Source organism: Urtica dioica, unplaced genomic scaffold (genome assembly GCF_054948205.1).
Source record: "Urtica dioica subsp. dioica isolate 48M unplaced genomic scaffold, U.dioica_male_clone48M_v1_H2 Urtica_dioica_male_H2_contig_33, whole genome shotgun sequence".
In the NCBI taxonomy this organism is placed as follows: Eukaryota; Viridiplantae; Streptophyta; class Magnoliopsida; order Rosales; family Urticaceae; genus Urtica; species Urtica dioica.
In genome coordinates, this window is record NW_028297226.1 from 73,592 (window position 1) to 90,753 (window position 17,162).

Below are 17,162 nucleotides of genomic sequence, written 5' to 3' on the forward strand. Positions count from 1 at the left end.
GATCACGCATTTCGAGCGAAGAGAGTGATAGCAGCAGTGGAACAGAAAGCTCTACCCCGAGGAGCCTGCGAGTCATGGTGGAGGGAGGAGCCGACGTTGCCTCTCTTGGGCATGAAGTTGCTGGGGATATACTGCGTACGAGGAAAGAAAGGGGCAACATTTCCCTTTTGGTTTCTGAAAGGAACAAGGCTCAACACGTCCCTGTGGTGTCAGAGGCTTCAACTTTTATCAACAAACGAGGTAGGTATGAGCTAGGTGGAGAGGTAGGGTCATCTTTTATGGGGAAAAGCAATAGGTCATTGGGCCTGACTTGGGCCCAGCATCTGTTGAAAGCCCATCTTCAGATTTTTCAAGAGCCCTGACTGGGAAGGCCCAAACCCCAGCTATGGCCCATGAGCAAGAATAGGAACCAAAACGGACGTTTCCACTTATGAAGCCCTTCTCATTTGCTTCTGCGGCCCCTGACTCCAGTGCTCATCCCAGATGCAAAATAAGAAACCAAGGCCAAGTACTGAGGTTGGATTTGCCATGTACCGAAGCTCCGATGACCGGCAAGCGCCAGAGATGCGAACCCCCTTCGGTGTTGTCCTTTGATACGCCAGGAAACAAGGGGTACTTCCCTACCCATATCCCTCCCATTTTGTTCTTACCCTCTGTTCTTTACATACTTCAGGATGTGGAAGAGAATGACGATGCAATTTCAACGGCGACCCATATTCGGGAACGGACGGATCGGTTCCGAGAACATGCGGAGCAAGGACGCCGAGAGAAATGATAAGCGTAATATGGAACGTCCAAGGGATTGGAAACCCTTGGATGTTGGAAGCCCTACAGTTCCACGTTGCAAAATACTCACTGGACTTTGTGTTCATCTCGGAATCCCTGATCTCGAAAGCCTCGGCTGAGAGAATACTAGTGAGCATGGCATTTGATGGGTATTTTTTCGCGGACCCTGTAGGGAGGAGTGGAGGTTTGGTACTGTTTTGGAAAAATAAAGTGAATGTGAGTATTGGTTCGTTTACAAGTTCTCACGTGGAGGCTAGAATATGCAATGAAGACAGGAAGGAATGGAGGTTCGTTGGCTTTTATGGGAACCCGGAGACTTCGCTTCGGAAACATTCATGAGACCTTTTAAAAAGGGTCAGTAACCTCTCAGAGGGTCCTCTGTTATGCGGATGGGATTTCAATGAGATTTTGCTAGCCAGGGAGAAGAAAGGAGGACGAACAAGGAATCCGGGACAGATCGAGGCTTTCCGACGAGCCTTAGACTAGTGCAACCTGGAAGAATTAGGCTTCTCCGGTGATCGGTTTACTTGGAGACGCAAGTGGCGAGGCAGATTCATATGGGAGCGCCTCGATAGATGTGTTGCCAACGAGGAATGTAAAAAGACTTTTCCGAGAGGTTACGTCCGTCACCTCGACTTATGGGCTTCAGATCACCGACCGTTGCTGCTTTCATTCATGGGAGATAAAAGGGGTCTCTCGGATCTTCACAGGAAACGACCACGGAGTTTTCGGTACGAAGCCGCGTTGAGTGAGGAAGCCGAGTGCCGACTGTTGGTGGAGGAGAATTGGTCTCATGACGTTCATGCTGCGCTCCTTATATGCTCGAGAGCCCTTGCGGACTGTGGAAGACTGAAATATAGCCACATGAAGGAGAACATCGAAAAGCAAAGAGTGATCTTGGAAGCTATCAATAACTTGTTGGTGGAGTTCTGTGAAGTGGCCGCGCACAGAGAGGAGATGAAACTGAACGCCCTCTTAGACAAGGAGGCCTCGTATTGGCGGCAACAGAGTTATATTGCGTGGTTGAAGGACGGTGACCAAAACACGAGTTTTTTTTCACCGGAAGGCGACACAACGGAGGAAGAAAAACAGGTTGGTGGGGCTGATGGATGAGCACAATGTATGGTCAGAGAACCCGGAAAAAATGGAAAAAATCATCGGCCTTTACTTTCAAGGGATTTTTGCGTCTTCCTCCCCGAACCCAGAAGAGATTGACAAGGTGGTCGAGTGTGTGTCCCCGGTGATTTCGGATGGGATAAACGCTAGCCTTCTTCTTGAATTTATGGCGGAGGAAGTAAAGGAGGCTATGTTCGATATTGATCCTTCTAAGGCCCCGGGGAAGGACGGTTTCTCGGGAGCTTTTTATCATCAATTTTGGGACGTGGTAGACAGCGACGTGACAGGTTTTTGTCTCGACATTTTGAACAACAATCGAAATATGGGGGAGTTGAATTATACCACCATTGTGTTGATTCCAAAAGGGAAGGAGCAAAAACATATGCGAGATTTTAGGCCGATTAGCCTATGCAATGTCCTTTACAAGACCATAACGAAGTGTATCGCGAATCGCCTCCAAGGAACGATGGGTATAGCTATCTCGGAAAATCAAGGCGCATGCGTGGGAGATAGGAAAATTTTCGACAACGTTATGATTGGTTTTGAAGGTATTCACACGATGAGAAGAAGTCGTTTTGGGAACGGTGTTTGTGGAGCTCTTAAGCTTGATATGTCTAAACCTTATGATCGGGTAGAGTGGGACTTCCTCGAGGCTATTATGCTCCGCCTCGGGTATGCTCCAAGATGGGTTAATCTCATAATGAGTTGTGTGCGATCGGTTCAGTTCTCTTTCACCCTTAACGGGGAAGTGAATGGGAACATCGTGCCCCGACGGGGTCTTCGCCAAGGTGATCCCCTTTCCCCGTTCATCTTTCTCTTTTGCTCGGAAGGTCTATCCGCGCTTTTCCAGTGGGCGGAGGAGAGGAAAAGCTTGGAGGCCATTAAGTTTGGTTATCTGGGTACGCGTATCTCCCACTTATTCTTCGCCGATGATAGCATCGTGTTCTTCAAAGCTAATACTCATACGGCCATCTTAGTGAATGAGTGCTTGTTGGCCTACTCTCGGGCGTCGGGTCAAATCGTCAACTTCGAAAAATCGGATGTGTGGTTTGGGAAGGACGTTAAGTAAAGAGAGAGAGTTGGGGCTGCCACGATCCTCGGTGTGAAAATCTCTCCGGGCCATGAGAAGTACCTTGGCCTACCTATGACGATGGGACGAAGTTCGGCGGATTTGTTTTGGTTCATCAAGGAGAGAGTTTGGAGTAAGGTTAGGGGGTGGAAGTGTTCCTTTTTCTCTCTGGCCGGTAAAGAGGTAATAATCAAAGCAGTCATACAAGCGATCCCGAGCTATGTGATGCATTGTTTTAAGCTTCCCAAAAGAATTGTTAAAAATCTTCATCAAATGGCCACGGACTTTTGGTGGGGGAGTTGTGAAGAAAAGAGGAAATTGCATTGGGGGAGGTGGGACAAACTTTGTTCTCCTAAGTGTCGTGGAGGTTTGGGTTTTAGGAATCTTGAATGGTTCAATCGGGCCCTTTTGGCGAAGAGCGTGTGGCGTATTATGAGATCTCTAGACTCCCTCGTGGCTCGTGTCTATAAAGCGAGTTATTTCCCTAACTCAAGTATTCTTGCGACTAAAGCTTCTTCTTATGCCTCGAGTATGTGGAGGGGCCTCCTTTGGGGCTGGGAGGTTATCAATCTAGGGACGAGGTGGAGAATCGGTAATGGCGGCGAGGTGGACGCTTGCTCTGGGAAATGGATTCCGAGGCCGGGGGACTTTAGGGTACGCTGCGACTCTAGAATCCCTATGGGCACCCGGGTCGCTGAGTTGAGACACCTAGACGGGAGATGAAATGTGGATCTCATTCAGGAGTGGTGTTCGGAGGAGGACATGGCGGAAATCCTTAAGATCCCGGGGGACAACGTTGGAGGCGAGGATATCTTGTGTTGGCATTTCTCCAACAACAGAGAATATACGGTGAAATCTGGGTATAGGTAGCTCAGCGAACTGGCGAGCGGAGCTGGTCCCTCTAACTCGGACCCTACGGCCAAGTGGCAGGAAGGCATCTGGAAGCTCCGAGTCCCCCCTAAGGTGCGTATTTTCATGTGGAGAACTGCGAGGGAGTGGCTGCCTACCCACGAAAATCTGAGGAGAAGAGGGATCCAAACCGACCCCTGTTGTCCGAGATGTCATTTGGAGGTCGAGACTACTTTCCACGCCCTCTGGAGTTGCAGAGCGATCTCATGTTTGTGGAAGGCGACGAGATGGTGGGGTGAGCTGAAGAATCGATTCAAAGGAGATATGATTGGCTTTTTGATGAGGACTTCAAAGTTTTTGTGACTTTGACGTGGAGCTCGTGGAATTGCCGCAACAACACTATTCACTCGGGTAAGAATCGGAATTTAATCGAGTGTATTAACTGGCCTATTCACTTTCTCGAGGAATTCCATCAAGCCCATCCAGGGCCTGAGAAGTGAGCGAAGCTCCGAGAGAAGAACTGATGGACTCCCTTGCCAAAGGACTTCCTGGCGCTTTATGTCGATGCTGTAGTGGATATCAACGGAGCTAGATGCGGGTTGGGAGGAATTTTGAGAACTGAGGAAGGGCTGGTGAAAGGAGCGTTTAGTTCATCACGCCACAGACCCTACAGCCCTTTCATGGCGAAACTCTAGGCGATCCTTCTAGGGCACAAAGTGGCGAGCGAGAGGAATGTCCTAAAAGTCCAGGTTCAGTCGGACTGTGCGTCGGCGGTGGCGTTGATCCAGAATAGTAAGAATTGTACGAACGAAGCGGGATCGGTGTTGGACGTCATCAGGGAGTGGGCCTCGAGGTTCACAGTTTGCTCTTTTATGTTTATTCCTAGATTATGTAATGTTGTGGCTCATGATTTGGCCAAAGATGCTATTTTGACATACTCCTTTTCTATTTGGGAGGAGGATGTTCCTCTCAAATTTTTTCTCCTTATTATGGCTGATATGCTAGAATGAATGGCCCCGACTTTCTCCAGATTTTCCAAAAAAAATCACACACGCACGCGCGCACATATATATATATATATACATATATATATATATATATATATATATATGACACGTATTTTGACTAAAATACCTCTAACTTCGAATACTTTTTTTTTTTTTTTGTCATTTTCAACATCTATTTTTTTTTCAGTTATATATATAGATATATATATATATATATATATATATATATATATATATATATATATCTAATACTTCATATATAATAATAAATTATTTACGTTTCATTAATAAATATCTAATCTTCCAGACACCATACTTTCATCAAGTTAAATTTGTCAATGTAAAAACATAAATAACTTCATGCCATAACGTGTTGGAAAAATTAAATTATATATGACCTAATTTTATAAAAAATTACATTTTAACAAAATTTCATTTCATTAAAACTAAAATATTTAACCGAGAAATATATTTATTTTATTTTCTTGCGGTAGATTTTTTCTTCTTGGGCCGGTGGTTCGGTAACAGAAGGTTGTGGTGGTGGTGGTTCGGGGTCGTCGAGACTCAATTGTTCAAGGTAAAGTCTCAAAATTCTTGTTCGACTGCCCGAGTTTCAGAAAACCTAGGGTTTGGATTTTATTTTTAATCTCTGAAATTGGTGCATAGTATCCATGATTTGCTCATTTTCCTGATTCTTTTGTGTTGATTGTTCTTCGCTTTAACTTAATCTCTGATAGCTATACATGGAGAGGAAAGAAGTGGTGGTGTCGGCTCTGCAATTCTGTTGCTCCGACGATGTCTCCTCTAATGTTGCCACTGCTGAGAGGTTTTTTTTTCTTTTATTTATTTATTATGATAAATGTTTGTTTTGTGTTTTATTTATCATCATTATTTATTCTGTGCAGGCTTATAAGAGCTGCTCATTCTAAGGGTGCAAATATCATCCTTGTCCAGGTTTACCGAAACTTCTTATAATACATATGTTTCTTAGAATGCAGGAAATCAATAGTGTACAAGTAAGACAGGTGTGTTAGGATTAGGAGTTTCTTAGGTTGATTAATTAATTAAGTTAGTATCCCGTGGGTTCAACTTCAGGTTATGTCCCTATTGCAAAATCATAATTATTAATTTATTTTCAAAGTAGTATCGTCAGCAAAACTATTGCATTTCACATAGAAGAAGAACTAATTATATTCTATAAAAACCATATAGAAGGGTAAACCAGCATAGCTGATTGTTTGAAAAGTGTGGGGTGAGATGTTTCTGTTTGCTTTAACCGCCTGATGAAAGGAGCGATTCGTTACTCTTATTGCTTAGAACATATGCTGTTATGTATTTGAAGATTGAGATTTTCCTTTTCCATGTTTGACAACATTTTCTTTTAATTGATTAGGAGCTTTTCGAGGGATATTACTTCTGTCAGGCACAGAGGGAGGATTTCGTTCAGCGAGCTAAGCCTCACAAGGACCATCCGACGATTCTGCGGTGAAGATGTCATGCAATTGATCTGAATCTGTCATGCGAAAGAACCACATTTAGACCCTCCTTTGTGTGCTTTGTAGGATGCAAAAACTTGCGAAAGAGCTCCGCGTAGTGATCCCAGTCAGCTTTTTTGAAGAGGCGAATAATGCTCATTACAATTCGATTGCCATAATTGATGCGGATGGGACGGATCTTGGAATTTACCGAAAATCTCATATTCCTGACGGGCCAGGTAACTAATGTCGAAAATGATTCTTTTTTTTTTTTTTTTGGTTGTTGCTGGTTTTCAACCAGGATGTACGTATCACCTACAGGTTATCAAGAAAAGTTCTATTTCAATCCTGGTGACACTGGCTTCAAGGTGATGGTCTCGATTTCTTGCACAGGTCGCTGTTTTTGGTCATAATTTAAGATAATGCGTTTAACGTGCACGGATGTCACTGTCAAACAGGTTTTCCAAACGATGTACGCAAAAATTGGAGTTGGTAAGATATACTATTTGCAAAGCGTTTTGGTCATGAACTTTTGACCACTGTCTCGAAAGTCATATAAGATTAATTTTATTTATGGTCAGATAAGATTAGTTAAAATTATCTCTTTTATTTATTTTTAAACTCGTAATTTAAATCCTATGCTAAGCAGGAGTGCTATTTCGGATTTTATCAATAAATGAGAAGTCACATATTTTCACTCATCTTCTTATTTTTGTTTATGTTTATTTATTTTATGATCGGATTAGTTTAAGGCATCTCTGTTATCTCTTTATATGTATTTTGAACTCCTAGTCTTGAGGAGTCTAGTTCTGAGCTAAATAGGAGTATTATTTCCGGTTTTATCAAAGAATGAGAAGTCACATATTTTCTCTCATTCTCTCAGCATTAGAGACAGAGTCAATTATCATAAATGGGATTATTAGCAAAGCAAGGAATATTTTACTTGAAAAAGGAAACTTTTTAGGTATTTTTTTTTTTTAGGAGAAAAACTTTTTAGGTATGTAATGTATGAAATGAGTAATAAATTTGCTTCTGAACTCCTGTTCCAGCAATTTGCTGGGACCAGTGGTTTCCAGAGGCAGCTCGCGCTATGGTTCTTCAAGGTGCAGAGATTCTGTTTTACCCTACTGCCATTGGATCGGAACCTCAAGATCAAGGGCTTGATTCTCGCGATCACTGGAAGCGGGTTATGCAAGGCCATGCTGGGGCTAATCTTGTAAGTTTTACAGCTGAAATTCTTATCTGACTACCTGCTGAAAATGACACAAAATGAGTAGGTTAAGCTTGAACCATTGTTTATCACTTGGCTTCTTTTATGTACCTGTTGAAAATGACACAAAATGAGTAGGTTAAGCTTGAACCATTGTTCGTCACTTGGCTGCTTTTATGTACTTGTTACTAATTGTGCATTCATCTGAATAGGCTAAGGAAAAACCCTGTGAATTTTATGCTGTAAACTCATGAGTCCCTTAATCAGATGATATCATTGTTTTAAAAGGCGTTTTCAAGGGTGCGCCTTGAGGCGAGGCGGTCGTAAAAATCCTCGAGGCTTAAGCTTGGGAAAAAAAAATCGACTTGCGCCTTTTGGTTTTTAGGCGTGCGCCTTGAGCGTACGCTCTGAAAATTTTCGCCCAGAAACACATGAAATAGGGCAGTTTTTTTTTTTTTTTTTTTTTTTTTTTTTTTTTTTTAAAGTAAAAGATTGATAAAACGTAAATTAGGGTTTTTAACACATAACCTGAATCGTAAGTCTAAAACTATTATTTCAGGGTTTTCATTATCTGATATAGATTAGTCTAAAACTGGTCTAAAACGTAGATTAGGGTTTTTTTGGGTTTTCATTGTTAAACTAGTATATGAAGGTTAAAACTAAGCATTATCAGTCTAAATTTATTTTGGGATGATTTCAGATTTATACAAAAAAACTAATTTATGCCTATCTTTTGAGGCTTATGCCTCAATACGCCTTGAGGCTTATGCCTCGCCTCAAAAACAGAAATCGCCTCGATTACCATTTACGCCTTTTAAAACCTTGGATGATATAACTTAGTAAGAGAGAAGAGAATAAAGTGTAGCTTATAAATTTGAAGATCTTTAAGTAGCTATCTAAGAATTGAAAGGAGGAAGTGATTGATGGGGAATATGTGTAAGCTTGTGAATATGACAAGAGAGATTAGCAATTGAGCACCTTCAATCACACCAAAAAAGTTGTGGGTTCGAGTTGTGAAAAAAAAAATTCCCTCTAGTAAGATGTCAAAATGAATTTGTGGCGAAGTACGACTCTTGTAAATTGTATTCAGGACGTTGTTATTTTATGTGTCAAAGGAAAATATAAAACTCATTAAGTTGATCTTAATTTAGATCATAAAATTTCATGAATTCAGGTGCCTCTAGTCGCTTCAAACCGCATAGGGAAGGAAACAATCAAGACCGAGCATGGAGATAGCGAGATAACATTTTATGGCAACTCCTTTATAGCAGGTACTCCATTGTTGAGTTTACTAGTCATCGCAGAGTTCAAAAGCCTTCGCATATCTATTTTATGATCTAAATGTGTCCGTGCGTACTCAAATTCCAGGACCAACCGGGGAAATCGTTGAGGTTGCGAACGATAAAGAGGAAGCTGTTCTCGTGGCCCAATTTGATTTGGAAAAAATTAAATCAAAGAGGCATTGTTGGGGAATATTCCGCGATCGACGCCCCGACCTCTACAAGGTCCTACTTACATTGGATGGCACCAACATTCGGTCCTGATGTCGAGACTCTGGTATAAGTTTTTTTTTTTTCGAATTTATCAATTGTCTTGTCATGTTTCGACTGTTTGGAATGGCAAGGATGGGTTTTAGGCTTTGAGAAATGCAATTTCCAAGTCATGTTATTTTCTTGAATTTGCAATGCAATCAATTCCCATGCAATAGTTTTTGCTTGGCGTTTATTGAAAGTGTGAAGCTATCTAGGGGTATGGGTACTCACACCGTTCACTTCTTTCAAAAAAAAAAAAAAAAAAAAACCAAAGCCTCAAAATGGGTATCCTAATTCGATGTCGTTTATTTATGGCTAAGCTTTTGTTGGATTTTGTGAGCCTGAAGAATTGCAATGAAATGAAATGAGAGAGAAATTATAATAATTTCGATGACTTTAGGACAAATTCCGACTGTTGGACAAAATTCCATGTGCTGGCATCACTAGTTTTTAAGTCACTCACTAACAAAGCATCTCTTCAAGTTGTTAACCAACGGCCATTATTTTTGTCTGTGAACTTTCGTGCAGACCAAATTACAAGCAATTAATCACATAGGTTTATCAATATTGTGTGTAGATTTTTCCAAACCATGAATCTTATTCTCCCACCCCATGGAAAAGAAAAAGAAAGTGTTGTAATTTTCTTTTGTATTATGAAGGAAATTTAAATGCATTAATCCAAGTATGGCTTAATGTCCTCTATTTATACGGCAACATCTGACTGGCTAACAAAGGCCGCTTGGTAGATATTCCAAGTACAAAAATATCTGACACAATGGTAGACAACGGACCATTCTTTTCAGCCTTTCGGCTTTCTTTTCAAGCCCTTTATTCAATTCCCAAAAAAAGTGATTTTATCTCCATATAGAAAGAAGTCGCGCCTTTTGAATTTCGAACGATCACATTCAATACACACTTCTTTAGCTAAGAAAAAAAAACAGTGTCTTAGCTTTCAATAATTGGTTAGTCCTAAACTTTTGATTTTTCAAGAATCTTACCATTAAAAGGGCCTATGATTACGAAATAGGCTCAGCAATCGTTAGTGCCTGCTTTACCGTGGGACCAAGAAAAATCCGTCCATTTGTTACTGAAATCGATTTTTAGCTGTATTTTCTTCAATACATGTGATTTAGTTTTATTGGGTAAATTTTGTGTGATCTAGAAACGTGACATGTGGAAACACAAAATGGAGAAAGCAGGTCATGAATGTAGCGTCGGTTTCACGTGTCACTATTTGAAAATATTGGCATGTATCGCCTATGGATTAATGTGTAGTTGTTTGTGAAGGATATAGCTATTGTCACAATCTTAATACATTATCTTCATCCCATTGCGATAGAGAGCTAAATCACTTAATTTTCACCTCAACTTTTGATGGATAATAATGTTTTTTTTTCCTTCATTTTCTTCTCCCATTCCATGCTCTTCTCCCTTTCAGAAACTCATTCAAAGGGAGGAACGTTGCTCTAAGAAAGTTCAACTAAAAGAAGGATTGGAAGTTATCCTTTATGTTAGACAACATTGAAAATTATCCATTGCAATTATAGAAGCATGAAACAAAAAAATAAAATAAAAATCAATAAAGAAGATCTTCTAGATTTAAAAAAAAAACATTAATAAGCACTAAATGTTTAACTAGAACTGACAATATTCTTTCCTGTATATTATTTCGCAATTTTTTTCCCCTTTTTTCTAACAAGGAAAAAAGGCCCCTCTTGAATTAGGGTGATATATTACAATTAACATGAAAATATATCTCCAACTGATCATCTCATGAGTCATCAGTACGCAATCACAATTTCGTCATCATCATCATCATCTTCTTCTTCCTTATCATCTTCTTGTATATCTCCATCTTCGGCGATTTCCTCATCAAAGCTTGGCTGAACAAAGTGAAGCTTAAGACGCCCGTCTTCTCTGCATGCATGCAAAAACTCTCTCGTCTGAACCCTAATCTCCTTCAGCACAAACCTACCGTCCTCTCTGTAAGACTCGAAGCAAACCCTAGGCTTCCCCGTCTTGCTCAGGCACGATATCGGCGGCGGAAACCCTTTTCCTCCTCCGACCACCGCTCTCGGCTTCCTTCCCGGGCTCTTCCGATCGATTTCCCTCTCGCCACTATCATTGACCACTTCTAATCTCCTCCATTCTCTGTTGACTATACAATCAGGAGTATCGTGGGCAGTAATAGTAGCGCTATTGGTATCCATGGCCGAGATGTCCTCGACCTCGTCGGAGCTCTCGAACCCTAGCCCTTCGGTGCAGTTCTTGTGGGACCTCGCGGAGGAGTAATTATTGTTGGAGAAGAACGACCCCTTCTCGGCCGGGGTTTGGAGAGGAGAGTTTTCTTTGAAGTGAAGCTCGCCGAAGATTTCGGTGAAGGACGATGAGTACTGGTCTTGTTTCATGGCTGAAGATGGGTTGCTTTTTATTTGGCTCCATTGTTGCGATAGGGACTCGAGGAATGTTGGGTTTTCTGGAAATGGCTTCTCAAATATGTGTTGAAGGCTTCCACAAGCAGCCATGTTTGGTTTATGATTGAGAGAAGAAGAATTGTAGAGAGAGAGAGACGAGAAGAGGGTTTTTTTTTTTTTTTTTTTTTTTTTTTTTACAGCTAGCTAGGTAGTGTTTTGAGGTGTATATATGAGAGAAAGTGGCACGAGATGAGCATGATACATGGAGTTTGAAAAAATCAAACGCTTTGTTTGGTATATATATGTGTCATGTGTGTGTGTGTGTGCATAATATATATGTGATGTGTCTTCATGCGAAATAATCAATTGGACTCCAAAAAATATGGGATTGGGTGGTTTGAGCTATATAGCTCTATATATTGATTTTGGTGGTTACTATTCCATCCAACTTTTCCTAATATCTTTCATTGTTTGTTACATTCGCAAATTACAATTTAAATTATTTTAAGTAGATTCTAACTCTAGAAAGGACATTTTATTTATTTATTAGCAGGTAATACGATTAACTCTCTTCTCTACATTTGAAACGAAAACCAAAATCTCGTGACAAACTATTCGCTTATATAACTTGATAATGATTCGGTGCTCCTAACAATTTCATAATACGAGACATCAAATATGACATTTCATTAGAAACGTTTAAAAACACAAAAACCAATTTGTATAAGCCGATCATGCAATTTTCTGATCGTGCTTTATTCATTATGCATGTTAATTGGCTTAAATTTGGCGATGTACACATTTTTTTTATAATATATGAAATTTCAATTGCATTATACGTATTTATCTCTTTTAGTGTTCTTCCATTGTATATCATCATTTTTAAACATATTTTTGTATAGAAGAAAGTATAGTTACAAAATAATATGATGACATAGTTTATTTTAATTGAAAGGACACACAAAAACGAGACATACAAGCGCTGTATATATTTAAAAGAAAAGTGACACAAATTTGATGTGTGATAATGATGTGAGTTGGGTTGGCCTTTTGATGGGCGAGTGGTGTTTGGGAGTCGAAGAGTTCAGCTTCACAGATGAGCGATCCGAGCGTTAGAGCGACAAAGTCTGGCGACAATGAAAAGTTTAGTGTGCCTTTGAAAATTAAAATCAATGTGCTACTATTCGATACTAATTTTGAATATTTTACGACTTGATTTCTTGTCTTTCGTCGTGCTAATGAATTTGGTGTCGATATTTATCAATTATATCTACTTGTTATTAATAAAAACCTCGTGTTATCTTAAAAAATGATGGGATATTATTATTTTCAAAAGAGTGTGACCATAAAAATGGTAATACTAATGTATAATGCATAAAAGACATGACCTATTAGGGTTTCTTCTTCTCTTTTTCCCTCGAAAATATTTTCTTAGTTATACGGATCGATGTGATTTGCAAAATGATTTGAGCCAATAAACTCTACATCGTCGATTTTGACTTTTAAAATTGTTTAGATTAAATGAAGTAGCTGAAGTCGCGAGAAGTCATGACTTCGAATCAGATCCCTACAGCTATAAGAAAAAATCGTTTGGATTTTATATTTTCTTCCTCTTTTTGCTAAACAATAAAAATATACCCCTTGATATTGTAAGTCTAGTGGACCTGGCAAACTTTCCAATTAAAATGGTTTTAAAGGTATATATCGATTTCAATTGATTGAAATTTTGTATACAAGCAGTCAAAGAGAATTCTAGAGTGAGGGTATTAGAAGATGCATGATCAGATTTGATTTTTGCGATATTTTTTTATATTTTTATTAAAAGTTTTATAATTAGGATTAGAAAATTAGAAATAAAGTAAGCATTTGAACTTGCAATATCCGAGAGGGTTAGAATTGTGTCCAGTTATAAACAGATACAAGGTGGATACTTGTGACTAAATTTCTGTTCCGATTTAACGACCACTAATTAATTATATTCTCCTCTTTCTTCTTCACATATGTATTAAAAAGAAAAGTCGGGCTTGTGAAAAAAAATTCAAACTTTAGCAGCCTCAAGCAAGCAGGAAATTGATGTAATAACTTTATAAGACGAATATATATGAGCCATACAAACAATTTTGTTTTCTCATGACTTTCTTGGATGTATGCTTGTAGTTTTCAAAGCCAACGATACAAAAAGGAGAATATTCGGATATAGATCCAATATCAATCAAAGAGAATAGGAAAAATGACATAAATACGTTTATTTTTCAGAAATATAGTGCTTGTGCCTTTAGTTTTTTAAATACTAGATTATACCTTAAAACACACGCAAACATTTTTATAGCTTAATTTGATACAAAAAATGACTTTTAAGGCGTAATTAAATAGTAAATAATAACTATTTAAGTGATGCGATAAACGTGATAATTCAAAGGGTACATATGATATTTTCCGTAAGTAGGGTGATCTGACTATCTAGTCAAAGTTTGAATTTAGTAAAATGGTCCAAACTTTTCAAAATTGAGGCAGATTAGTCAAAATTATAAATAAAAAAAATGACTAAATAAGCTTTTTTATTCACTCACGCTCAACAAAACAAATCTCAAAGATACTAACAAAACTTAGGGTTTGATCATCGGCAATACCATGGAAGGAGGAGCAACAACAACCAAGCTTCACCGCTGGCTTCCGTGGAACCGCCGTTTCTGCTGCCACGTCGCGTATCGGAGCAGGCAATACAGAAGTCTTCGATTCTGATCTCAACGACGCTTTCATCTTCTGCTTCTTCTCACGACATAGCTGATGTGGCGACTATCCAAAGGTCATCGTCGAAAATCGAAGGCCAACGATCCAAATGTTGTTGTTTCGATCTTTGTCACCATCGTCATCGATTGCCATCGCCATCGATCGCTGTTGATTTATGTCGTCAGTATCGTCGTCAATCATCATCACCATCACTGTCACGGTTGATCTCTGTCGTTATCGCCGTTTGTTAGATCATCTGTGGCATGATTTAGTTTGACAAAACAATGTCAAATATGTTCAAGTCAAAGCTGCAAGAAGTTGTTCAACTAACCTGGGACGTTAGTCACTTTCCCCAACGCGAACAAAACTAAAAACATAATATTTTTAGTTTCGATTTTTTTGGAGATATGATCAAATTTGGATTCTCGATCGATTTAATTTGTGGAGATTATGTTATTGACATCTATAAAACTCCCCTAGGATTTCATTAGGTCGATTGACACTCTTAGGTCAATTCACGCCGACCTTAACCTTGAACCAGTCTCTCTGCTAGGAGATCTTCATCGACAACTAGTTCAAGGAACCTGTTGCTGATGTGCTTTATTTGTACGGAGTTTGTGATTGCACGTTTATGTGTTGATACACTGAGAAGATCTTCGGGAGAGGATCATGAGATCTTCGGGAGGAAGAGTCGCGTGAAAAAAAGAGGGAGTCTCTGGTATGAGGGGATCTCAGATTGCAATCCATTGGAAAAGTCAAAGAAGCTAGGCGTTTGAGATGAAGTCTACAAACCTAAGTCATGTACCTTTGATTATTGAGATATAGTAGATCGTTTTTCACTATCGAACGTATCCATCTTCTTCTTCTACTACTACTGTTTGATGTTTTTAGACAGGATTAATATTTTCTAATTTTTGAATGATTTTGTGTGTGTTTTTAAGTTTAGATTAATTAACAATCTTGAAGGCATGATTAAATTTTATGAGCTTCTTATATGTTTGTTATAGAAAGTGAATTAAATAATTTGAAATCATGATTAAATGTTTTGACACTTCGTTGTCTTCTCGTAACAGCATTTTTGCATTAGATAGGAGATTCCAGAACATGATTTTAGCTAAGTTTTTCTTATAGAAGTCGGTTAAATTTTTTGAAGTCAAGATTAAATATTTTGAAAAATCATGTACTTTGTCCGAAAATGCGTTTTTGTAAGAATTTTTTTTCTCTATTGTTTGTGTTTTGAAACTGGATTAGCAAAACTGAAAGTATTATTAATTTTTTTGAAATGTTGTTGCCTAGTTTTCGACGATGGAATTAGTTTTGAAATTTTTTGGTATAAAAAGTGGATATAGAATTTTGGACCCTTAGATTAATTTTTCTGAAATCCTAGAAAAACTGGTTCACGAACATAACGACCAGAATTCTAAAAATTAAGAAATTATGATGAAAATATAAATAGACAATTTTGATATCAATTAATGGACCGAAAATGAGTTTATGAGGTGAAGAAATTGATCAAATTAACGTACGATTCCTTTTTCAAAATAAATAATATGTACCCAAACATGAAAGGTATATTAGTCTTTTTACACTATAAATGGTTATTATGCAATAGCCTACAAATTCTTCGCTATTTTGCTACTGAGTTATTTTAATTGGCTACTTCATTCCAAAAAATACTTGTAAGTATATTATAGAGATTTGCGATAGGGATTATTTCAGAAGTATGACCTCCTAGATAATTTAGGACCAAAATCGAATAAGTCAAAATTAATAAAAAAAAATATGACTTTCTTATATGCCTTGGTACAAAAATACACTCAATGAAATATCATTTTATTTTTCTTTTGTATTTACTTTTTTATTTACTTAATATATTTGCATTTGCTATATTCCCTCATGACTTATTTTTTGTTTGTTTGTGAAGTTAAGAAAATGAACGAATTTTTTTTAGGAAATCTGAAGGAAAAAAATTCGTTGGAAAAATCTGGAAATCGTTTGAAGACTTATTGACATCTTTCTCTTTTTATTGACAAAGATGTCGATAAATTTTCAAACGATTCTGATAAATTCTTTAAAAATTTATTGACATCGTTGTTAATAAATTTTTTGGATGTCAATAAATCTTCAAAGAATTTGTTATGTTGAAGATTTATTGACATCCAAAAAATTTATTGGTAAATATGCCGATAATAAATCTTCAAAGAAATTTCCAAAATCTTTGAAGATTTTATTGAAAAAAAAAATGCCAATAAATCTTCAAACGAATTTAAAAAAAAATATCATTAAAATGAAAGAACAACAAAAATGATTAAAAAGACACATACATGAATAAAGTTAATACTTTAATATCCTAAAAAAACAACAATGTTACTGAGTGTGTTTGGCATTGCTTTGCTTTAAAAAAAACAATTTTAAATTCAGCTTTTGAACAAAACTGTTTTTTCCAAAAGCTATGAAAATCCAGCTTTTCAATTTTCTTCTATATTTTGCAAAAACACTTTTTAAATTTTACTAAAAACTGTATTTATCAAACACTTTAAAACGATTGTGCTTTTAGAAAAACCTAAAAGCATGCTTAATAAGCTATAACAAACACAGCCATTGTGTTTGCATTCCCGTCAACCTTTCATATAATTTCCATTTAAATCATCATCAAGACTTGAAAAAATGAACCAAACAATAAAGTTGCAAGACAAAAAATGTGTATGATATATCTAAATATCTAAATAGATATAAAATCCAACAAAATACAAAAGTGTCTTTCCATATAGAAACCCAAATAATAAATGCCTTCCATCTTCGTTCCTGATCTTCTTCACGCAAAATCCTTCAAAAAAAAAAATCTTAATTAAACCTTTCACGAGAATAAAAAACCAAACCCCTTCATTCTAATAAGCTTATATTGTTTGCCGCTCGTTCATTCCCGACCTCATCGGAACCAGCGCCGGACTTTTCCCACTGTAGTAGAGGTCCG

At 37.9% G+C, this 17,162-nt stretch overlaps 3 protein-coding genes across 3 annotated transcripts; 2 read left to right on the top strand and 1 right to left on the bottom strand.

Moving 5' to 3' along the window:
• The first annotated feature begins 1,461 nt into the window (after positions 1–1,461).
• LOC149376229 (uncharacterized) lies at positions 1,462–1,899 on the top strand. Its single transcript, XM_089606543.1, has one exon. The coding sequence runs from the start codon at positions 1,462–1,464 to the stop codon at positions 1,897–1,899; it is 438 nt and encodes a 145-aa protein (XP_089462669.1).
• Positions 1,900–5,277: 3,378 nt separating this feature from the next.
• LOC149376230 (N-carbamoylputrescine amidase) lies at positions 5,278–9,243 on the top strand. The gene is made up of 10 exons (XM_089606545.1): positions 5,278–5,404; positions 5,565–5,653; positions 5,733–5,781; positions 6,221–6,312; positions 6,390–6,541; positions 6,624–6,670; positions 6,761–6,794; positions 7,352–7,518; positions 8,687–8,783; positions 8,881–9,243. Exons 2-10 carry the CDS (start codon positions 5,571–5,573, stop codon positions 9,054–9,056), a joined length of 897 nt encoding a protein of 298 aa, XP_089462671.1. The 5' UTR covers positions 5,278–5,404; positions 5,565–5,570; the 3' UTR covers positions 9,057–9,243.
• Positions 9,244–10,648: 1,405 nt separating this feature from the next.
• On the bottom strand, positions 10,649–11,590 carry LOC149376231 (protein FAF-like, chloroplastic). Its single transcript, XM_089606540.1, has one exon. It carries the CDS (start codon positions 11,567–11,569, stop codon positions 10,826–10,828), a length of 744 nt encoding a protein of 247 aa, XP_089462666.1. The 5' UTR covers positions 11,570–11,590; the 3' UTR covers positions 10,649–10,825.
• Between the last annotated feature and the right edge of the window lie 5,572 nt (positions 11,591–17,162).

Bases quoted from the DNA above. Each gene is read 5' to 3' on its own strand.
- LOC149376230 (XM_089606545.1), top strand. From the start codon at position 5,571: ATGGAGAGGAAAGAAGTGGTGGTGTCGGCTCTGCAATTCTGTTGCTCC. The intron at 6,313-6,389 runs GTGAAGATGTCA...TGTGCTTTGTAG, and splicing joins GACCATCCGACGATTCTGCG to GATGCAAAAACTTGCGAAAG. The intron at 7,519-8,686 runs GTAAGTTTTACA...TCATGAATTCAG, and splicing joins GCCATGCTGGGGCTAATCTT to GTGCCTCTAGTCGCTTCAAA.
- LOC149376231 (XM_089606540.1), bottom strand. From the start codon at position 11,569: ATGGCTGCTTGTGGAAGCCTTCAACACATATTTGAGAAGCCATTTCCA.
- LOC149376229 (XM_089606543.1), top strand. From the start codon at position 1,462: ATGGGAGATAAAAGGGGTCTCTCGGATCTTCACAGGAAACGACCACGG.